Source organism: Humulus lupulus, chromosome 1 (assembly GCF_963169125.1).
Source record: "Humulus lupulus chromosome 1, drHumLupu1.1, whole genome shotgun sequence".
Classification (NCBI taxonomy): Eukaryota; Viridiplantae; Streptophyta; class Magnoliopsida; order Rosales; family Cannabaceae; genus Humulus; species Humulus lupulus.
In genome coordinates, this window is record NC_084793.1 from 187,554,181 (window position 1) to 187,578,699 (window position 24,519).

The 24,519-nt window shown below is 43.0% G+C and overlaps 1 protein-coding gene across 1 annotated transcript; it reads right to left on the reverse strand.

The window, feature by feature from the left end:
- Positions 1 to 215: 215 nt before the first annotated feature.
- On the reverse strand, positions 216 to 13,106 carry LOC133801411 (uncharacterized). The gene is made up of 15 exons (XM_062239618.1): positions 12,727 to 13,106; positions 12,409 to 12,492; positions 12,117 to 12,188; positions 11,960 to 12,031; positions 11,629 to 11,865; positions 10,578 to 10,688; positions 10,381 to 10,494; positions 9,605 to 9,727; positions 9,434 to 9,502; positions 9,210 to 9,316; positions 3,268 to 3,351; positions 3,094 to 3,181; positions 2,320 to 2,436; positions 1,769 to 1,953; positions 216 to 753 (listed from the first exon to the last, which is right to left on the reverse strand). Exons 1-15 carry the CDS (start codon positions 12,838 to 12,840, stop codon positions 501 to 503), a joined length of 1,830 nt encoding a protein of 609 aa, XP_062095602.1. The 5' UTR covers positions 12,841 to 13,106; the 3' UTR covers positions 216 to 500.
- Positions 13,107 to 24,519: the final 11,413 nt, after the last annotated feature.

Here is a 24,519-nt window from a genome sequence, read left to right on the forward strand (position 1 = left end):
TTAATCTCATTCTGAGCCTAAAACACAATTCTAAAATATTCATGACTTGAGATTGAGTGCAAGACACCCTTCAATACTTCTTTTTTTAATGTTTAATCACTAATGTTTTCTTTAAAGAAAATAAAATAAAATACCCAATGACAAAGGCATAATTATATATTTATGGCCAAATTGACTAACTTTTGTTTGATTATTTTGTCGCTTGTGAAAAGAACTTGTGTAAACTTCATGACTAAATTATATATAGATCTACCAAAAATTTCTTTTAATCAATACACGAGTTGACTTTGATTATATTACAATAATACAAAAGACCAAGAAAACTAGAGACAAAACTCACAACCCGCTTGGGGCATCATCAGCTCTTTGCCTTCGCCTAGAACAACTATTCTATACCACCACTACAACTTTGGTCGGCACAAACAATGACATGGAAGATCTGATTCCTGCTCATCCTATCTTCCATAAAATTAAATGAAGGACAGGAAAAGTGTACGAACTCACAAAGACTCGGGACTTGTCGAAGGTCTGATTCTTGATGGCATCCGTGGGTGGTCATTAAAACCATCCCCAAACCGGTTCTTCGGAGTGATGGACATTTGGTTTAGAGCATTGTCAAACTCGTCAATATCAAAATCTTCGTTATTTTCTTCAATCTCTGTATTCACTTCCACTTCTTCATCACTGCTATCCTCTTCATCGTTATAAGCAGGTCTGACCATTGACCAGTATAAGTAGTTTGGTCGGATGAAGCTTCATATGGAGAATGAAGAAAATTAATGTCAGAAAAGATAAGCAATTGAAATCTGTTTGAAATTAAAGTAGTGAAATAAATTAAAAAATACAAGTTTAGAGTGCACGTGTTAGTTGGCGTGTAAATAGTAATACAACCAGCTTGTCGAATCAAGAATATTTTACTAGGTCGCTCTTTATCTTTTTCTTTCTATCTTTGTAGTCAAAAAATTATCCAAACTCTTTCTGAATCCTGGAAATTTATAAATGGATCCTCCCACGTTACCCTCCCACCACAAGTTTAGAGTGCACGTGTTACTTGGGGTGTAGATAGTAATACAATCAGCTTGTCGAATAAAGAATATTTTACTTATGGGTCGCTCTTTTTCTTTCTCTCTCTCTCTCTCTCTTTGTTGTCACAAAATTATCCAAACTCTTTCTGAATCATGGAAATTTAAAAATGGATCCTCCCACGTTACCCTATAACCTTTGGGAAGAATAGAGCTCAAACATATATTGCCTAATAGGTCCCCAACGAAAACAAAATCCCATAGAAAAATGTCCTAAGTTCTAGCCACTTGACCTAATCCTCACAGGTGGGAACTACCCAACAAAATTTATTAGAATCATATACATCAGCATATATATAAAAAATATATGTGCTTGTATGCTTACTTAAGAAGTTCCTTCCATATTTTTCTGAATTATTCTTAAAACCCAGAATCACCCCTTTCCTTAAAATTCTGGAGGAAAAAGAAGGGAGATTTGCATAAAGAAATACAGAGAAAAACTAGCATTCTATTCTGTTCAACAATCTTTTTAGGGGATTACTTCTACTTTTGATCCGACTCCATAAAATTTTCTTTTTAATGACCCTCTATTTCTATTCTGAACTGAATTTCCAGTACTTCTGATAATCACTTAGCGTATCTTTCATTTCCTACTGATGTTTATTCCTCCCTATATATAATACCATGAGAAAAAGGAAAGAAAAAAAAGCACTGCATTCAAGCTAATCAAAGGAAAGAAAACAAACCTGTCACTTCTTTTTAGCAAACATGGATCAAATGGGAAGAACATATCGAGTCTCTCCATCCCTCCAAAAGCTTTAGAGAATTCCGATTCCAGGTACTCGTCAAAATTGAATCTCTCAGATGTGGTGAACAAATTTGCTGCTTTTGATTGTCGTAGAAACTCAGTGACGATAGAAGGGAGACAAACCTGCTCAATTAGAGTGAAAAAGAAAAACTATTATTAAACACAATATTTCAAGTTTAATTTTAAATAACAAACTACAAGCCAAGTCCAGCATTAAAGTAAAGGATTTGAACTCAAAATTAATTCCTTGTGTTATTATTTTTTTCTTTTTTCAAGATCTGGCTACTGTTATTACAAGAAAATCTCCTTCCACGCATTGAGATTGTTCCACAAAACCTCAGCTTGTATTAATAATAGAAATTAGTATCATTAGGACTTTCCTTGTAAGAAAAGAGAAAGGGGGTCATCCATTTAGAACTCAAAAGAAAAGGTTTACAACTGCTTGAATCAATCATTTTCTATAAGAAACTACTTAATTAAAGTAATTACCTTCAATGGACTCAAATTATGCGACAAGATCAGGTTTATAGGCACAAGAAGCTGTGATTTGAACCAAGGATCACGCACCAATGATTCCATACGAAAACATAACACATACATAATGGCCTGCACAGCAAAAGAAAATAATTTAGCAACATAAACCAGTAAACACGAGGATTGGAGCACAGCATGTTGAAAATCCTCACACAATCACTGTCATTGATTCCTCTTGTAATGATATATATTTTATAAAAGAGATCCATGAGAAAAAACTTTGAAAAGGTAGAACTCATATTAAAGAAAGAATCTACATGAGAAAAAAGACTCCCCTACAGTCAACTTATAGTACAATGCTAGTACACCAAACAAATACAGAGAGACTGTGAGACAACAAAACATAAAAAAGTGAAAAAGAAATATGTTCAGACATTTTAATGCAAGGAACACAACAAGTAATTAAAAAATAAAACCAAGTACACTCGTCAAACTTTTTTTTTTTTGAATATTTTGTTTCACTTTGTAAAAAAGACGAGGGTTGCAACAGCTTAACATGATTGATATTTGATGAAAAAATTAAATCTGCAAGGAGTGAAATCAAAATCGTTTTAACTGCTTTGGCCTCCTTCCCTTATTATAGTATTAAAACCAATATTGACATAAAGAAAATAAAGTCCAAAAGAATGATTCATTGCCTCCTGACAGACCCATCAAAAAATACATAAAACTCAAAGCGGTGAGTTTCCAGGTCATAAAGGTTGAAGAAAAGAATACTAAGATGTGTACCTGACATCCAGAGTAGAAAATTCTATGAGCTTTTGGGTTTATTTCACCTTCATGCAACTTGCAGTAATCCAAGCACCATTCAACCAAACTGAAACAAGATTCGCACACCACAGTCAGCAAAATTAAGTTATATCACTCATCATTTCTATCTTATCTTTTAGTTTCAGTTGCAACCTTGTCAAGGTGTTTGCAACTAAAGACGTTGACAAGAACTTTCCACGGGACAAATAACTAGCAAGATAAGCCACAGCGCTCATCCTGCAAGAAAATATATATGAAATTAGTATCAAAATTCTCTTCCCTAAATTTTTACCCCTACAATGACACAATCAGAACACTGAAAAATAATAAATTAAAAAATTAATACAACCACTTGCTGATGGAATCATCTTTTAACCTGTGACAAGCAGTTATTTATACCTTAATACTTAGTTCCAGAGATTTTATGACCATAACACCTCAAACAAATTGAAGAAAACTACAACCTCAGAAGGCAGCAAGATAAATTTGTTTAACTTTGAACTTTAGTTGAATAATAGAGGAATGCAACAAATTGATATGCATATTGCTTCTCGTATTTCAGACATACTCAACACTATTTAAGTAATATTCCACAAAAAGTAACAACCCCATAAAATAAGTCCAATACAATATAGTATCAAAGCAAATTAAAGGCACCAACTAGCATAGGCACATTTAATCAAGCGAAAAATGAATATGAAAACTAAGGGTAAAAGTGTTAGGCTTGATAAGCCTAGTATCCGGTTCACCTATACTAGGAGGGGGTCGGGTCAGAAGGGTCAAGGGTAACTGGGTCATTTTGTGTTAGTTGGTTAGAAGGGCAAATTGGGTACTGAGTAGCCTATTAGTGGGAAAAGGAAGCTAGAAATTAGTTATGCAAGAATTGAGATGATTCTAGGCATCATGGGGATATTTTCCTCTCTGTTTGTATGAGACTCATAGCATATTTTTCATTCAACAAAGCTTCAGATTATTCATTATTGGTTTACTGTTTTATTGCTTGCTATTCTATTTTCTGGTTTCTACTATTCTGTTTTCTGGGTTCTACAGAGATTGTAGATAGGTCCTATTAATTGGTATCAGCAGCCAGGACCGGCGTTCGGTGTATGCCGGTATCGACGAGAATGGAGACTCGTGTTGTGGGTGTTGAATCGGCCTTATCCAGTGTCCAAAACCAGCTCAACGATCATGGATTGCTGCTTAAGGATCATGCGTTGGAGCTGGGCTCTCTGAAGGACGTGTTGGATCGTTTGGTTACTGCCCAAGGCAGGGTGGCAGATGAGCTTGCTTCTCTTCGCGAAGGGTCTCACGGTATTCCTGGTTCGGGGCGTCGTCTTTCCGGCGAGGGGTCTGTGGCGACTGGCGGGGGCGCTTCCTCCGGCCGTGTGGTGGATGGTGGGGATAGACGATCTGAATTTCGGGCTCGGAAGATCGAATTGCCAGTTTATACGGGAGATGACCCAGATGATTGGACTTATCGTGCGGAGCGCTACTTTAATTTACAGCGATTGTCTCCGGCCGAGCAACTGGAAGCGGCGGTCTTGTGCCTTGAAGGAGCGGCTCTGTCTTGGTTTCGCTGGGAAAATCTGCGGCGACCCATTCCTACGTGGGAGGAGTTGAAACTTCTACTCCTCCGGCGATTTCGTCCCACCCATGAGGGGTCCGTTTATGATCGGTTCTTTGTCCTCCAACAGGTCACTTCGGTTCAAGAATATCGTCGACGATTTGAAGCTCTTGCTGCTTCGGTAGAGACAATGGGGGAGGCTGCATTGCAGGCTGCTTTTTTGAAGGGCCTTAAAGTAGAGATCCAGGCCCCTTTGAGAATTTTGGAGCCCAATGGGCTGTTACACATGATGGAATTGGCTGAGCAAATTGAAGCCAATCAAGCTTTCACTAAAAGCTTTCGGACTGGGCCTAGTGGGCCCATTAGGGCACATCCACGACCACCTTTGACCAGCCTCTCCCTACCTGAACACAGTAAGGGCACTTTTGTCATCTCTCCATCATCTTCTTCCTCTTCTAGCCCGACTCTTACTAGCCCTAAACCAGCGGCGGCTCCGGCGACGTCCACGGCGTATCGCCGCCTGTCTGAAACCGAACTCCAGGAGAAGAAACGCAGGGGAGTTTGCTTTAAATGTGACGGGCGTTGGACTCGAGGGCACGAATGCTCGCAGGCGAAGGTTCAGGTGGTGATTATTCAAGATGAGGCCGTGGATGCACCGGCCACTGATCCGATTGGGGAGGTTCTGGGCATTGCAGCAGCTACGGAGGCGGCTGAGGCGCACATGGTGGAAGTTTCTCTCAATGCAGTGGTCGGGTTGACGTCCCCCAAAACTATGAAGATTTTGGGTTCTATCTTGGGCCACGAAGTGGTGGTTTTGGTGGATAGCGGGGCGACACACAATTTCATCACCACGGAATTAGCCCAGAAATTGGCATTGCCATTATCCACGACTGATGCTTATGGAGTGCAACTGGGCAGTGGTCAAGCAGTGAAGGGGGAAGGCATATGTCGCTCGGTGCTGTTACATTTGCAAGGACTGGAAATAATCGAAGATTTCCTACCGTTGCAACTAGGCAGTACTGATGTTATCTTGGGCGTCCAATGGCTGCAAACTTTAGGGGAAACCACTCACCATTGGAGGAACCATACGATGAAACTTCGAATCCAGGATCAGCCCGTGGTTTTACATGGAGACCCTCTGCTTCACAAGACTTGCATTTCGTTGAAACAAATGGTACGGCTGCTCCAACATGAGCGGCAAGGCGTTTGGGTCGAGTTGGGTTGCGCTTCAGTTATTCCGGGCTTGGCAGCATATTCGGATGAGATACAGCAACTTTTACAGCGGTACAAACATGTTTTTGACACACCAACTTCGCTACCGCCGCCGAGACGACATGATCACGCCATTGTCCTTCAGCCCGACACCACTCCAGTGAGTATTCGCCCCTATCGGTACCCACATGGCATCAAGGATGAGGTCGAGAAAATTGTTCAAGAGATGCTGAAATCAGGGGTGATCCAGCCAAGTAACAGTCCCTACTCGAGCCCTATTCTTTTGGTTCGAAAAAAGGATGGCGGATGGAGGTTTTGTGTGGATTATAGGGCCCTTAATAGAGCCACGGTACCCGATAAATTCCCCATTCCAGTTATTGATGAGTTGATAGACGAGTTGCATGGGGCTCATGTATTTTCGAAGCTTGACTTGCGCTCGGGGTACCATCAAATTCGGGTGCGGCCGGAAGATATCCATAAAACGGCCTTTAGGACTCATGAAGGCCACTATGAGTTTGTAGTGATGCCATTTGGACTGACCAACGCCCCCGCCTCCTTTCAATCTCAGATGAACGACATTTTCCAGCCCCATCTTCGAAAAAGAGTATTGGTCTTTTTCGACGACATCCTCGTCTATAGCCCGGATGAGGAAACTCATGTCAAAGATCTTGAAATCGTGTTGCAAACATTGTCTCACCACCAGTTTTTTGCTAATTTCAAGAAGTGCTGTTTTGGACAGCGGCAAGTTGAGTATTTGGGTCACATTATTTCAGGCAAGGGGGTGGCGGTGGACCCTTCTAAGATCCAATCTATGCTGGATTGGCCGCTGCCCAAAACAATTAAAGAGCTGCGGGGATTCCTTGGGCTCACAGGGTATTATAGGAAGTTTGTCAAGAACTATGGGGCCATTGCTAGACCTCTTACTGACCAACTCAAAAAAGACCAATATGGCTGGACCGAAGAAGCTTCTGCTGCATTTGAAGCACTGAAGAAAGCGCTGACCACAGTACCTGTCTTAGCACTTCCAGATTTTACCAAGCCGTTTGTGGTTGAAACTGATGCTTCGGGGTTTGGCGTAGGAGCTGTTTTGATGCAGGAGGGACGGCCACTAGCGTATTTCAGTCAGGTATTGAAGCCCAAAGCGAGGCTGAAATCCATATATGAAAAAGAACTCATGGCTATTGTTCTAGCGGTACTCAAATGGCGACCTTACCTCCTAGGACGACGATTTATTGTGCGAACAGACCAGAAAAGTCTCAAATTTCTGTTAGAACAGCGGCTGGTTACTCCGGAACATCAAAAGTGGTTAGTCAAATTGTTGGGATTTGATTTTGATATTCAATATCGCTCAGGGGAAACAAATAGGGCGGCTGATGCTTTGTCTCGGGTCGGTCATGTGGAATGTTCTTTACTGACATCTACTACATGGCTGGATTGGGAGCTAGTTGATCGTGAGGTGGCAGCGGACCCTTTTTTGTCTCGGGTTAAGGCAGATTTGGAGCAAGGAAAAGTCATTGCTGGGTTTTCAATATCCCAGCAACGGATACTGTACAAGGGCCGCTTAGTTTTGTCCAGCACTTCAGCTTTGTTACCCCATTTTTTGCGTGAGTATCACAGTTCGCCCATAGGGGGCCATTCGGGGGAGCTGCGAACTTACCAACGACTAAAAGGAGATGTTTATTGGGTAGGAATGAAGGCTAGGATCTTGGAGTTCGTGCGTTCTTGTGAGATTTGCCAGCGAAACAAATATTTAGCCATGTCACCAGGGGGTTTATTGCAGCCTTTATCGCTGCCAGCACTAGTTTGGGAGGAGTTGACTATGGATTTTATAGAAGGGCTGCCTAAGTCGGAAGGTGTAGACACTATATTCGTGGTGGTGGACAGGCTGAGTAAATACAGCCACTTTATAGGCCTTCGGCACCCCTTTAATGCTAAAATGGTGGCTGAAGCGTTTGTTACACATGTAGTCAAGTTGCATGGAATCCCGCTGTCTATTGTATCTGATCGTGACAGAATTTTTCTCAGCCATTTTTGGTCAGAATTGTTTAAACTACAAGGGACGGAACTTCGCCATAGTACTTCTTATCGCCCCCAAACGGATGGCCAATCCGAGGTTGTGAATAGGTGCCTAGAGACCTATCTTCGTTGTTTCGCTTCGAACCGTCCAAAAGCTTGGGCTAAATGGTTAGCGTGGGCTGAGTATTGGTACAACACCACTTTTCACTCCTCCTTGGGTTGCACTCCATTCAAGGTCTTATACGGGCGTGACCCCCCACCGTTGATTCGGTACGCAGCAGGTACCACTCATGTGATGGCTGTTGACCAGTTACTGGAAGAGCGCGATGCATTCTTGGATGACTTGAAAATGCACCTGCTGCGAGCACAACAGAAAATGAAAGAAAGAGCGGACGGGTCGCGGCGAATGGTGGAGTTCGCTGTGGGAGACAAAGTATTTGTGAAATTGCGGCCCTACCGACAGAAATCATTGGCTACCAGAAAGAATGAGAAGCTGGCAGCAAGATATTACGGCCCGTTCGCAGTTCTGAAACGCATTGGAAAAGTCGCTTACCGCCTCGACTTGCCTCCTTCGTCAGCCATCCATCCGGTTTTTCATGTTTCGCAACTCCGCGCTGCTGTCGGGACTGCTCATTCTTCCACCACGCTCCCATCCACTTTAACTTCAGACCTGGAACTTATTGTAGAACCTGCTGAAGTGCTGAATATCCGACAGAACCCAGCCTCTCCAGACCAATGTGTTGAAGTGCTTATCCGCTGGAAGGATCTGCCAGATTTCGAAGCTACGTGGGAGAAATTTGAAGCTATACAACGTCAGTTTCCGGCATTCAACCTTGAGGACAAGGTTCACAACTTGGGCGGGAGTAATGTTAGGCTTGATAAGCCTAGTATCCGGTTCACCTATACTAGGAGGGGGTCGGGTCAGAAGGGTCAAGGGTAACTGGGTCATTTTGTGTTAGTTGGTTAGAAGGGCAAATTGGGTACTGAGTAGCCTATTAGTGGGAAAAGGAAGCTAGTAATTAGTTATGCAAGAATTGAGATGATTCTAGGCATCATGGGGATATTTTCCTCTCTGTTTGTATGAGACTCATAGCATATTTTTCATTCAACAAAGCTTCAGATTATTCATTATTGGTTTACTGTTTTATTGCTTGCTATTCTATTTTCTGGTTTCTACTATTCTGTTTTCTGGGTTCTACAGAGATTGTAGATAGGTCCTATTAAAAAGTTCCTTACATGAAGAAGAAAAGATCTAACAATCAGAAAAACGACATAGTAATGAACAAGAGCACAGATAAATTACCTCAAAATTGGGGGATAAGTATTACAAACATAAATATCTTGAAGCATCTTTGTAAATCTACTGCCACAGTTCTCAGGATCCAGAGAACAAGCATAGAACATTACAAACTGCAAGAAAAGAAATGACGGCCATGCCTTTATTTAGGACAACCATTAACATAAACCTCTACTTGTATTACATAGCATAAACAATATCAAAATACAATTCAGCCAACTATGGTGAACCTGAGAAAATTTTGACTTGTAGGCAGTCAGAACAGTCTTCTGAAATGATTGGAGAAGAGTTTCAAATACCTAGTAACAGCAACGTTTACATAAGAAAATTTTAATAATAGTGACCAAATAGAACACCAAGCATGAATAGAGCGCAAGAGAATATAGATACTCAAAATATACCTCATTCAAACGGCCACCTGCTTCACAGGAATTCAAATGCTCAAAGACTACCACCATCAAGCTATCCAATTTTTCTGCAAAAAGATTTCCTACCAAGCCCTTCCGGCTTAATTCTCTTGGAAGCTGTAAAAAATAACTGGATTACTTTATAAAAGCATATTAAGGCTACCATCGATAATCAAGGAAATCAAAGAATTACATAACAGTCAAAATAATACAACACTATAGATTCAAAAACAAATCTTGAGTTTTTTTTATTTGCCAAAAAAATATTTCTGCTACTGTGAAAATTATTCAAGCTCTAGAATAAAAGTAAATTTAAGTGATCCTTCAAAATGATTGCAAGATAATTTGATACAACATATGTTATAGTTAGCATCAAATATACTTGTGTACAGTTCAATTAACCTTATCATGAACAATAATAACTTTAATAAATGTGCAAGTTGTAACAACAAAACAATTCAACCAGAACCAATAGCTCAGTCGCACCTGATATGATCCATATACATCATGAATTATTTACAAGCAAAACCGACAAAAGAATAACATCTACAAACATGAATTCAAAATGCCCTCCCTTACGCATACAAACTAAAATGTTCAGATATATCTGAATTTGCACTCAAGAGAAATTAGTGAACTCATCCTCTAAATGGGATACCTGAATAACAAGCATCTCAGATCCATCAAAATATTCATATTTTTATACCTGCTGAGAATACCAATTCTAATCCTCCACCAATTCATCACTAAATTGAAATAATTAGACATACCTCAGAGCCATCCATCAATTCATCGTCTGTAGCCTCATCTATATCTTCTAGCTCCATATTAAAAATTCCCTTAGTGGAGTCATCATGTAAGATGTCATCCCACCCAATCTCCACCTGTAAAATGTTCACCACAGCATATCAATTACACTTGACCTTAACAAACTCAGCAAGAGAGAAAATTACAAAAAGAATCTTACATCCAAATCAACCAGCAAATCAATCAATCCTGAAAGCATTGTACTTCTAACAAGCTCACCAAAAACGCTGCTTTCCAATTTTAACATGTTTTCTGCATAAATAACAAGACTCTGCAACAGAACGAGCATTGTTTAGATTTACTTAATCTTACAAGCAAAATCACAAACTATAAGGTAAGACAACAAATACACTTAGATATAATGAAAATAAATCTATGAAATAATAATAATTGAGAAGCAACAATCAAATTCCAGATATAGATACACGTTTGATAAACATATGTCATGCAACTAAATTATACAGGTCATACAGAAAAACCAGCTCTAAAACATTACAATACTCCCAGCATAGGGCTATTTAGTCAATGCTACATTATTTATTTATTTTTATTTTTTGGGGTCAACAAAAAAGCGCAATTTGTATTATTAAGATGTAAGGTATTACAAGAAATATATCACATAACCGGAAACATTACAGATGCATTACAAAGGAAAATGGCCATAAGTCAATGCTACATTATAACTGTAATCCAAAATATCACATATTTACTACAAGTAATTATGTTTAAATTCTCGCAAAGTCAGAGAAAACACAAATAATATAACCATTTGAAGAATGTAAAACAGGTGATGTACAAAAAGCAAAGAAAATAACTGGTTCACGATTCAAAGAGACTGATCTTCATTATGTATAGAAAAAAGCAACCTCAACTTATGTTTGGCCTCATGAAAAGGCCAAAGGTGCATTCATCTCGTTCTAAGTTGCCACGTCTTACAATAATATATAAACATCAAAGGCAGTATGAAGACTAACAACAGGCCGCAAAGAAGTAATATGATACCTTGGCTAACAAGCCTATAGGTAGTATGAAGAATAACAATATGTCACAAACAAAATATATGATTCCTTAGCTAATAAGCCTACACTTGCAAGTGAACATCAAAACAATCACAATCAAACTAAAACAAGCAGAGCACCAAGCATCAAATAGTGTTCTATATATAGCAAAGAAAGATAAATAGAAAACTGCAAGGCACCAAGGTAACTCACATTTTCCTTAGAAGTGTAGTGTGGCTTCCTCTGTATAACTATTGGCAACAATCTCATGGGAGAAATCGGCACCAAATCAGCTATGACTTCAAGAGATGAATGCACACGAGATAGAACTTGGCCCTTTCTTGAAATACCTCGTGGTTGTTTCAGGAACTCTGTCATTGAATAAGGGGGCGTGAAATTTCCAACAAGCATCTCCAAACACGAATCAACAAATTTCCCACTTGAAGCAGCCTGCAAGATTAAACATGGACATACAGCATTGGGACAAATAACTCTCGTAGTTCAGAAAAACAATGGTTAACAGCATAACAAGAACCCCATGTACCAATGAAATGATTAGTTCAAGCAAAGCATCCATTACATCAGGCCTGCAGTACCACATGTTCATCGAGAATATCTGAAAAGAAATTACGAAATCAGTAATTGAGTAAACTGAAAACTGCAAAAACTAACATCAAACGAAAGGCCGCTTATTAACTTACAGAAGCAAGAAGAGAGTGATGAAGAACATTATCAATATGTGAAACTGCAACAGACAGTGCCTTCAAACTCGTCTATCAAGCATCAACAAACAAAAAGTCAGATTTGGCAGAATGTTTTAATAGGTTCACACAGGATGTCTACACAGTAATAGTGTACACATTATGCATCAAGACAGGACACATAAGTACATTCTGCTACTTATTTCAAAGGAAACAACAAAGAGATGAGAAAAGACAGGTTTATAACAAACCCAATGAAACAAAATGAATTAACTTCAGATAGAGAGCTTACCACGAGCAGGGCAGTCTCATCAGGAGCAAGATGTCCCCTGTGGTGCATGACTGCAACAAGCTGGTTATACTTGTCACTGTCCCCCTATACCAGAAAAACAATAGTTCAGCTTCTCCATGGCAGAAAATAAATAAAATAACATTTCAGTTTCTGTTTGTCAGCATCAGTTGTCAATAATTAGACAATCTAACAAACCTCACACCATATATTTTGGGGGAAAAATCTAAAAATCTTGAACATAACCCAAATGTATGAAACCCTTTAATCCCCATTAACAAATAATCCTTCGGGTTTTGGGAGAGAAAATTTGAGCTTTACCGTTGAAACGGAAGTAAGAGCATCTCTGACGTGATAGAACAAATCGGAATCAGTGATATCGACGTCATTTAACTCATTATATCCCGCCTCATCGTTCCTGATTTCGATTCCCATGGGTTTTGATCCCAAAGCAAGCCCTGAACTTGAGTATTTTGCTCAATTCAGGGCACAATCAGCTCCAGCAGACCCCGAGAAAGAAGAAAACACAGAAGGACGCCGTTTCTTTGAGGAAACAGAGGCAAGGCAGAACACCGTTTCTTCCAAGAGGAATAAAAATCAAAGAGAAATAGCTGCTTCTTCTTCTTCTTCTTCTTCTTCTTCTTATTGGTAGCTGCTCTATGGCGGCTGAGGGCTTTTGCTTTGCTTCGGTATACGAAACAAGGGTTTCAAATTGAGAAAGTGCAGCATTTTATACCTACTTCTATTTTATCGTCCGCGTGTTGTTTACTTTAATTTCCGATTTTGACCTTCCCAATTTTCTACATTTTTACTGCCACACGAAATAATAACTTTTGTAAAGCACACAAATTTTATTCGAGGAATGATACGTGAAGACAAATTACACATATTTACCTGTTAAATCATTTGTACTTATAGGGAACGCGATTCATCTTAAATAAATATGGTTAATAAGAGTGTGTAATATTTGTGCGTAGATATATTATTACTTAAATTATTTACAAAAATATTTGCTCTCTTTTTTACAGACATAATGATCCCTTCTTCTTATGCGACTCACGACTTCAATTACACAGCAAGAAACAACACCATAACTACAATTGATCTCGAACTAAAAGCAACAACAATAATAGCGATCTGACTGTGCAGCAGCAAAGTTTATAATCAAGACAATAACAATTCCCTTGAAAATGGCAAGACAACATTGAATCTCTGAGAAAATTAAGACAAAAATAGGCAAGTGTTGAATCCAAATTATAATTTGGCCAAAATTCAATCATCAAATCTGTCTGAAATAAACTTATAATCGATGTTTAAATTTTGTAGAAAAATTCTGATCAAGAAAGCAAGTGTTGGAAAATAGTTGCTCTAAGAATTAATCTCAATAAAATATTACAACCGAGTATTTTTTTTCCGTATACATTCTCTACATTATTCATCAAATTATTTTGCAATATAATATAGCAAGAATTATTTTAGTTTTTACTCTTCTTATCTAATCAAATCTGGAAGAATATACACTAAATTGAAAAAATTGGATATTATTACAAAAACAATGAGTAAAGAATATAATCTTTAATTATTACTCGTTGCTCTCGTGTTGTTGTGAAGTTGCTTGCGCGTTGTTGGAAATAATAAATTTATTTTGTTTACATTTCAGGGAATGGAATCACTACCAATCCTGATTCAGAGCAGCAGAAAATGGGATGACAACAAGAATTACATTGATTTTGAAGCTAGTGGGAAATTGATACTGAGAGATTGCAAATATAAAGAACTTGTACACACATTGTTGCTACAATCACGATGCAACCCAGCAACAACACACATACAACTACAGTATCAAGTGAAGGAAGACTACCCACCCCTCAAAAATAATGGATGATGCAAGTCTCATGCATTTGTATGTGTGTTGTATGCAGTAGCCATTTATCATATCCAATTTGTGCAATTTGTATGCAGTAGCCATTTATCATATCTAATTTTATCCAAATATGGCCTAATGCGCTTATGCAAGTCTCATGCAGTAGCCATGCGCTTGACAACTTGGATAAGCGCATTAGGCCATATTTGGATAAAATTGGATATGATAAATGGTCAAGATTCCACTCTAAAAATAATAGGTACTCAACAATGACTTCCAATATTTCTTAGTCATTGAACTCAGCCAACCTAGCAGCTAGAGAGGCACCCGTAACAACACCTTTTGAGTGTTGCATGGATTACTCCAAGATTGGACATACATAAATAGGACACTAGCACAACAAATAATGACAAGATTGACACCAGTTGCAGGACAAGCACTCACCAGCAACTTCATATACTCTTTGAGACTTACTGGAAGATTGCTCTTATTTTTTTTTGTTATTTTTTGAAATATTTATGGCAGTTTTTAATTTTGTTGCTATTGGGTTGCTTGTTGATATGTGGAACATATCATATGGTTGTTCCAAAGTTGTTATGTTGCTGCTACCCTATATATGCAATATATAATACACTCCTTCACACACAAAAATCATACTATTTGTTCTAATAATACAGGTAAAGCCAGCAAATACATAACATGAAACTCAAAATACATAAAAGAAAAACAATGTTTTGGGTTGTTCATTAGTTTCTAAAGCGTTGTTCCAATGTTGCTAACGATGAGAAAACCATCCTCAAGCCTTCAAAGGCAATCTTTTGCCCTTTCTTTCAACTTTCTAGTAAGCTTTTTAAGAGACTTCATTGGAAGTTCAGGCTAACTAGCAACATTCTCTACTTGCTTCATTTTTCCATAAGCATAAAAAAGAACAACCAATCTAGAACGGTGATCTTCAACTGAAAAATCACTTAATGAAATTTTCTTGCAATCAGCAAAATACTCAGCAAATGATGCAACAAAAAATTACATAATCACTGCAAAAGACACATCATTTAATGGATTAGTAAAATGTAAACAAATTATTAAAATATTAATTAGAAGAAATATAATAAAACATTGAATATTACTTACTTGTCCTCTTGTTGAGGTAATCCATAAACACTAACAATAGCAAAATGAGCATTGGAATCAACAGAAATTGAAGTAGGATCATTTCAAATAGTGTAAAAATTCAGGAGCTCAAAAAACAATGGCAACATGATAGAATATGGATCAATAGTTGTTATCACTGCAACTTCATGCCGTCCAAACTTCAATGAGTTATACATGTTGTTAACGCGGTTCTTCGCCAACAGGTAATTAAGAGAAGAAGAGAAAGGGATTAGTGCCAAATATAGAACCAAAACAGATATATGATCTTAGAGGATGAAAGAGGTGACTCAAGACACGTTTTTTAAGTGGTTCGAAGGTTAAAATCCTTCTACTCCATTAGTCAATATTATTGATCTATACTGAGTATTTGGTTACAGAGTATTTCTTACAAGAGGTTATTTTTTCCAACTCGGGGGGTAGGGCTCCTTTAGTATTCGCAGACTTTTTATCTTTAACCCTTTGTCTTTGTCTCTGTATGGTTGCTAACCTGTACTAACCATGTTTTTATTTTGACAGAAGAGATGTCTCAGCCCGAGGAGAGCTTGTGAGGCGCAGTCTTCGGGGGGAACCCCTCAGCTGGGCCAAGACTGAAAAGGCTCCGGGGGTCCAAGAGCGCCGCTGGGGTCTCCACCAAGTCTCCAGCAAAGGAGAAAGAGAAAACCCCGGCAGACCAGGTCGCGGGAGCGATTCTCCCTTCTGTAGGAGCAGGCCAAATGCCTCCACTGCCTCCGCGAGCTCCAGCCGCCACCCAGGACGCGGGATCGGAGCTCAGGGCTCCGGCTGTGGTGGCCTCCAATGTACGCATCCCAGTCAATCCCCAGGATCTGGAGAAGATCCCAGAGGCCTTCCGGGGAACGGTGTATGAGTCGGCGAACTACGCCGTCAGCCATATATACAAATTCACCGAGAAGGAGCTCCAGGCCATTGAGACAATGAGCCCGGTTGGCGTAATGGAGTCTTCAATGGGCATGACCCTAACGGTAAGCTGCCCTGTTCTCTTAAAGCTTTTATCATTACACTTTGCCCTATTTTTCCTCTAAGGCAATTTATTTTTCATTTCTCGCAGGGCGTTGTCGCTCTTCATCGGAGCATCGTCAGGGCCAAAACTCAGCTCGAGGATATGAGGACCGAGCACCAGGCCTCTCTTCAGGAGGCTAAGGTGACTGAAGATTCCTTGGCGACCTCGAAGGCCGAGTTGGAGAAGACATGCTCGAAGGTCCAAGAGCTCGAGACCTCCCTTGCCACCTCGCGAACAGACCTCGAGGCTGCGAAGACTGAGATCCAGGCCGCCCTAGAGGCCGAACGGACCACTTCGGAGCAGTCCATGGAAGATTTGTTCTACCACTGCTGGGCCTACAATCCGGAGGTTGACTTTTCCTTCATGTCACCGAGTCTTTGGGCGCGCTTGCTGGTGAAGTACCAAGCTCGCCTTGAGAAAGAGGCGCCACCTTCGGAGACTGGGGAAGGCTCTGGCGCGGCGGAGCAGGGCGAGACAGCGACCTCCCGGGGGCCATCTGACGGAGCTTAGGGCGTTTTTTCTCTTTTGCTCTTGAATATTTTTAAGTATATATATATATATTTTGATGTAACCTTTGCATGAGGTGTTCTCACCTCGAGACAATTTGCTTTGACGTTTTTAATTTACGCTTTTTCATGCCTTTTCGCGCTTTGGTTACAATTTTTTGAAAAACTTAGTTCGCGTTAACTTTTATCTATATCTCGAGCTCTTTAGGAAGAACATCGATCAACATATTTAAATTAACTTCTAAGTTCTTTGACCCGGTTAAAACCAGGAACTTAATTTGAAAACTTAGTTCGTGCTAATTTTTATCCGTATCTCGCGCTCTTTAAGAAGAACAACGATCAATAGACTTAAATTAACTTCTAAGTTTTATGACCCGGTTAAAACCAGGAACTTAATTTGAAAACTTAGTTCGTGTTAACTTTTATCCATATCTCGAGCTCTTTAAGAAGAACAACGATCAATAGACTTAAATTAACTTCTAAGTTTTATGACCCGGTTAAAACCAGGAACTTAATTTGAAAACTTAGTTCGTGTTAACTTTTATCCATATCTCGAGCTCTTTAAGAAGAACAACGATCAATAGACTTAAATTAACTTCTAAGTTTTATGACCCGGTTAAAACCAGGAACTTAATTTGAAAACTTAGTTCGTGTTAACTTTTATCCATATCTCGAGCTCTTTAAGAAGAACAACGATCAATACACTTAAATTAACTTCTAAGTTTTATGACCCGGTTAAAACCAGGATAGGACTTAGTTAGCGTTAACCCTTATCAATATCTCGCGTTTTTAAGAAAACAACGGTCAATCGATAAGAATCGACATCTAAGTCGTTAAGGAGACCTGGTTATATCCAGGTACCATATGCCCCCCAAGTAACTGGGAAAGGGTCTTTCGCGGTTACTTTAAGATTACACTTGCAAATATGCGTAAAAAGCTGATTTTCATTAATACATAAAAAGTGGCCTTCCAGGCCTTACAAGTGGATCATTGATAATATCTCTTTAAGTGGATGGCGTTCCAAGTCCGTGGAACCGCCCCTCCATCAAGTCGAGCTAACTTATAAGTCCCCTCCTTGATGACATCGATGACCTGGTATGGTCCTTCCCAGTTCGGTCCCAAAACTCCATCTTTGGGATCTTTTCCGGCGAGGAAAACTCTCCTCAGGACCAAGTCGCCCACGCTAAAGGCGCGTTTTTTGACCTTGGTGTTGAAGTAGTGGTTGATTTTTTGCTGATAATGGGCGAGCTGGAGTTGCGAATCCTCTCGCCTTTCCTCAACCAAATCGAGGGAATGGCATAGGAGCTCATGGTTTCGATCTTGGTCGTAAGACTGGACTCTATGCGAAAGAACCTTTATCTCCACGGGGAGGACTGCCTCACTCCCAAAGGTTAAGGAAAAGGGAGTATGACCCGTAGGAGTCCGATGCGAGGTCCGGTATGCCCATAGGACCTGGGGGAGCTGTTCTGGCCAGACACCCTTCGCTTCATCTAATCTTTTCTTGAGGCTCGCCTTTAGGGTCTTGTTGACAGCTTCGACCTGGCCATTAGCTTGAGGATAGGCCACGGAGGAGAAACTTTTTACAATCCCATGTCTTTCACAGAACTGAGTGAATAGGTCGCTGTCGAACTGAGTGCCGTTATCGGAGACGATCTTCTTGGGCAGGCTGAAGCGACAGATGATGCTTTTTACCACGAAGTCAAGCACCTTTTTGGACGTTATCGTTGCCAACGGCTCTGCCTCCGCCCACTTAGTAAAGTAATCGATGGCTACCACGGCGTAACGGACCCCGCCTTTTCCAGTGGGGAGGGCGCCAACCAAGTCTATCCCCCAAACGGCAAAGGGCCATGGGGACGAGATCATCTTCAGCTCGACCGGAGGAGCTCGAGCAACTGTAGCGAATCGCTGGCACTTGTCGCACTTCTTCACATACGAGATCGAGTCTTTGGATAGAGTTGGCTAGTAATACCCTTGCCTGAGAACCTTTAAGGCCAAGCTCTGCCCCCCGGTGTGGTCTCCGCAGAATCCTTCGTGAACTTCCTGCAGGATGGCCTTCGCTTCACTCGGAAGAACGCACCGGAGGAGAGGTAGGGAATGCCCACGTCGGTACAACACCCCATCGACTATCGTATATCTCGGAGCTTGATACAGGATTCGCCGTGCATCGTTACGTCCTTCAGGCAGCTTGCCCTTGACGAGATATTCAAGAATGGGGGTCATCCAGGTCGGCCTGGCGTTGACCATCTCGACCTCAGCCCGGTCTCCTTCTATACTTGGTTATTCCAAGAATTCTATTGGCACCAACCCCAAGGTCTCCGTCTCTCCCGAGGTGGCGAGCTTGGCAAGAGGATCTGCATTAGCGTTCTGTTCCCGAGGTATCTGTTCGATCGATCCTCGCTCAAACGCGGACAGCTCGGCTTTTACCTTTGCCAGATATGCGGCCATCTTGGGTCCCCGCGCCTGATACTCGCCCAGAACCTGGTTTACCACGAGCTGGGAGTCACTGAAGCACTGGACGGAGCTCACCGTTAACTCCCTGGCTATCCTCAGCCCAGCCAACAAAGCTTCGTACTCTGCCCCGAACCTTAGCGCCGAGTGGAATCTATGTCCCTCGGGGGATATCAGAATGATTCCGGCCCCGGAGCCATTCTCGTTGGAAGAGCCATCCACAAAGATCCTCCACAATGATTGGGGCGAGGTGATCTGGGGTGAGCCCTCTGCTGGATCCTCCTGGAATCCCGTGCATTCTGCCACAAAATCGGCGAGGGCCTGACTTTTTATAGCAGTTCGCGGAGTGTAGAAAATCTCGAACTGACTGAGTTCGACCGCCCATTTTAACAAACGTCCCGATGCCTCAGGTTTTTGCAAAACCTGCCTTAGAGGCTGATCGGTCATGACGTGTACTGAGTGAGATTGGAAGTACAACCTGAGCTTTCGCGAGGCCGTGACTAGGCAGAACGCCAATTTTTCCATCAGTGGGTATCGTGATTCTACCCCGAGAAGTCTTTTGCTGATGTAATAGACTGGCTTCTGAACTTGGTCCTCTTCTCGTACCAGTACGGCACTAGCTGCATCCTCAGTGACAGCCAGGTATAGAAAAAGAGGCTCTCCTGCCTTGGGCTTGGATAGCACGGGCGGTTCAGCCAGATGTGCCTTCAGGTCGAGGAATGCGCTTTCGCATTCTACTGTCCATTCAAACTTCTTGTTTCCTCGGAGCAGGTTGTAGAAGGGCAAACACTTATCGGTTGACTTGGAGATAAACCGGTTGAGCGCTGCCACTCTTCCTGTTAAGCCTTGGACATCTTTCCGCGACCTAGGCGAAGGGAGCTCGAGCAGTGACCGGATCTTACTGGGGTTTGCCTCGATTCCTCGGGTATTGACTATGAACCCCAGGAATTTCCCTGACGCGACCCCAAAAGTGCATTTCTGGGGATTGAGCCTCATGACGTATTCTCGTAGAATTTTAAAACATTCTTCCAGGTCGGAAACATGGTTATCGGCAGTTTTTGACTTAACCAGCATGTCATCAACGTACACTTCCATGTTTTTACCGATCTAGTCCGCGAACATTCTATTGACCAGCCTTTGGTAGGTAGCTCCGGCGTTCTTCAGTCCGAACGGCATGACCTTATAGCAATAGACATTAGTCGGGGTCATGAAGCTGGTGTGTTCCTGGTCCGCTGGATTCATTGCGATCTGATTGTAGCCTGAGTACGCGTCCATAAAGGACATGAGCTCGTGCCCCGCCGTGGCATCCACCAGCTGGTCAATCCTTGGAAATGGGAAACAATCCTTGGGGCAGGCTTTATTCAGGTCGGAGAAGTCGATGCAGGTTCGCCATTTTCCGTTGGGCTTTGGAACTAGCACGGGGTTGGCGACCCAAATTGAAAACTTGGCTTCACGGATAAAGCCACATTTTTTGAGCCAGGCTACTTCTTCTTCTAGGGCTTCAGCCCGGGTTGTTCCTAAACGTCTTTGCTTCTGAGACTTGGCGGGAATGCTTTTGTCCAGATGAAGCGTGTGCATGATGACACTTGGGCTAATCCCCACCATGTCCTCGTGGGACCAGGCAAACACGTCTAAGTTAGCCCGCAGAAACGTAGTCAGCTCAGCCTTCCTCTTGCCGTAGAGGTTTTTCCCGAGCTTGACCATCCGTGATGGATTTTGTGGATCAAGGTTCACCTCCTCGAGCTCCTCAATAGCCTGGAGCTTGGATCTGTCTTCGCCTACTCGGGGGTCAATATCCTCACTCAAAGCAACATTTCCCCCTTTGGCGCTTTGAGGTTTTTCAATCTCAGGGTCCGCTGAGGGTTCCTGAGATTCCTCTTCAGTCAGAATGGCCATAGCTAGCTGCCCGGGTTTAGATTTTCCCTTCATGGAAATGTTGTAGCATTCCCTGGCAGCGAGCTGGTCGCCATGGATAGTGCAGGTTCCCGTTGAAGTAGGGAACTTCATGGCGAGGTGTCGAATGGAAGTGATAGCCTCGAAAGCTATGAGCGTAGGTCGGCCCAAAATGGCGTTGTAAGCAGTGGGGCAGTCTATGACCACGAACTCGAGTAGTTTGGAGACTGTCCGAGATTCTTCCCCTAGGGTGATCACCAGCTCAATCGTCCCTATCGACGCTGATCCTTCTCCCGAAAAACCATACAACATCATGGAGGTTGCCTTTAGCTCGGCGACGGTCAAACCCATCTTCTCTAAGGTGGATCGGAATAGGAGGTTCACCGAGCTCCCGTTGTCTATCAGTACCCTCCTCACTCTCCGGTTGGCGAGCTAGACTGCTACAACCAAGGGGTCATTGTGAGGGAACTGGACATGGCCTGCATCTTCCTCCGTAAAAATGATTGGTTGCCTCTCCAATCGCTGCTGCTTCGATTGGCGCTGCTCCGGGACGAACTCCACTCCGTTGTGAGCCTTTAGTTCATTCACGTATCTCTTCTGGGCGCCTCTGCTCGTGCCAGCCATGTGCGGACCTCCAGAGATGGTGGATATCTTTCCTCCGACCACGGGGGGAGGGACATCCTGATCTACCCGAGACCCGGGCTGACTGGCTGGGGTTTCTGGAGCAGGTCGACTCACTGGGACCCTGTTCCGCGAGTATTGAGCCAAGGGACTGGCTCAGATGAGAGTCTCGATCTCATCTTTCAAATGCCTGCAATCGTCGGTATTGTGGCCGATGTCGTTATGAAAACGGCAAAATTTGGAAGTGTCTCTCTTTCCCTTGTGGTGCTTCAATGGCTCCGGCCTCTTCCAAGGGACCCGAGTAGAGTTGGCCAAGAAGATACTCTCTCTGGACTGGGTGAGCTCGGTATACGACGTGAAAATAGGCTTAAACTTATCTACGGACTTATTCTTCTTTTGGCCGTGCTGACCGTTTTCGCCATTGCCCTTTCTTTTTCCTCCACCGGGCTGGTTGCTCTGCGTGACGTCTGGGGTTGTTGCCATGACCTCCGTCCCAACGGGCTGATCGGGAACCTGGCTGGTTCCCGCAGCTTCGGCTTCGGCTTCTTCCAAGTTTATCCATTCTTGGGCCCTGTTAAGGAATTCGTTGACCGAGCTGACTCCCTTCCTCTGTATATCCTTCCATAGGTCTCCTCAGACAAGGATTCCGGTTCTCATGGCCATGAGCTTGGAGCTATCATCTGCGTCTCTAGCCCGAGCAGCGACGTTCGCGAATCTGCTCAGGTAGGCCTTCAGAGTCTCACCGGGCTGCTGTCTCACGTTAGCCAGGGAGTCGGCCTGAACACGGGCGGCCTGGGAGGCTCGGAATGCCCTTTTGAAGTCGGCTGAGAAGGTCTTCCAGGAACTGATTGATTGTCTTTTACTTTGCTTGAACCACTGCCTGGCAGGTCCAGTTAGTGTGGAGGGGAAGATCAAGCATCTCAGCTCCGGGCCAATGTTATGGGCCATCATTAGGGTGTTGAACATCCCTAAATGGTCCGACTGGTCTCCGTCCCCGTTGAACTTTGACAAGTGAGGCATACAGAAACCAGATGGGTATGCCGTTGATGCTATATTGGGGGCGAAGAGTTCCATCTCGTCTCCCGAATCATACTCGTCCTTTTTTTTTTTTGACAGGAGCTTCCTCATCAGCTCCTCCATCTGAGTCAGGCGCTCGAGGGTTTGGTCTTGATGTCCTTGGTTATTCCGGGGTTGTTCAACAGCTCCGGATCCATTGTACACATTTGGTGGGTTATTGCCCCTCCTATCTAGAGATAGGTTATTTGGGACATTCCCCCCGTTGCGTACTTCGGACAGGGCCCCCCCTGAGCGAGCCTGGTCATCTTCTCCTGCTTTGTCCCCTCTATGAGAGTTGAGGCGATCTCGCAGGTCACCTCCCTGGGTGGTCTGGTGACTTTGTGCCGAACTTAAATGCTGACGAAGGTCTCCCCCGGAGAGATCACTCCGGCGACTGCCGGTCCAGTGGCTCCTGCTAGATAGGCTTGGAGTCTGCCTTTGGTGATGACGACCTGAGCCTTCCCCTGGTGCCCTGTTGTGCCGGGAAGGTCCAGCTGATGGCGGGTTTCTCCTACTACTCCCATAAGCTGGGATGTCCCGGACGGGCCGAGGAGGTGACGGATATCTGATCGGAGATGGAGGATGCCTGACGGGGGAGGCGATCCTAGTTCCGTCAGGACGGATCAAGTTTGGTGGGGGCCTTTCGGCCCTGCCAACCTGCTGGTCTCGCACCGGGCGATCTAGACGAGGCGCAGGATGGTCGTCGGGGACGGGCTGACGTCGCGAGCCCTCCCCGAATCTCCTTTGGGAATTTCCTCGAGCTCCCTTGGGCGTTCTCGAGGATGGTTGGGAGCTAGGAGTCGACGTCCTGACCGAACGGCTGTATTGCTGTTGTCCAGTCCTAGGCATTTCCTCGAAGTTTGCCTCTCGATGGCGTGATGAAGGGGTGGAGTTGGCTGCCGGAAGTCTGTCCGAACGGCTATGCCTGGACCGGTTACCCCGACGAGACTTAGGAGCCCCGCCTTGCCTCTCTCCGACGTTAACGCCGGTTGTGAGAGGGGGTAATCGGGCCAGGATATCCTGGATTTGCTGGCTAGCTGTTGCTAATTGACTCCTTAGTTTAGCATTCTCCATTTCCACCGTAGTATAATAACATGGGTTCGAATTAGGTGGCCGAGGCGCCGAACTACCGGTATCATCTTGGCCCACCGGCTGTTTTCCTGGCCGCTGTTGGACTTCAGGAACTTGTTCATCAGGGATGGTAGTATGATGAGCCTCCTGCCCATCATGTTGCTCTGTCTCGTTACCGTGCCTGGACCGAGTAGTCACCATAGTTGTATGTTTGCAGTGGCACTAATCGTACTTGCTCTCAATGAAAGCACCAAACTGTTGACGCGGTTCTTCGCCAACAGGTAATTAAGAGAAGAAAAGAAAGGGATTAGTGCCAAATATAGAACCGAAACAGATATATGATCCTAGAGGATGAAAGAGGTGACTCAAGACACGTTTTTTAAGTGGTTCGAAGGTTAAAATCCTTCTACTCCACTAGCCAATATTATTGATCTATACTGAGTATTTGGTTACAGAGTATTTCTTACAAGAGGTTATTTTTTCCA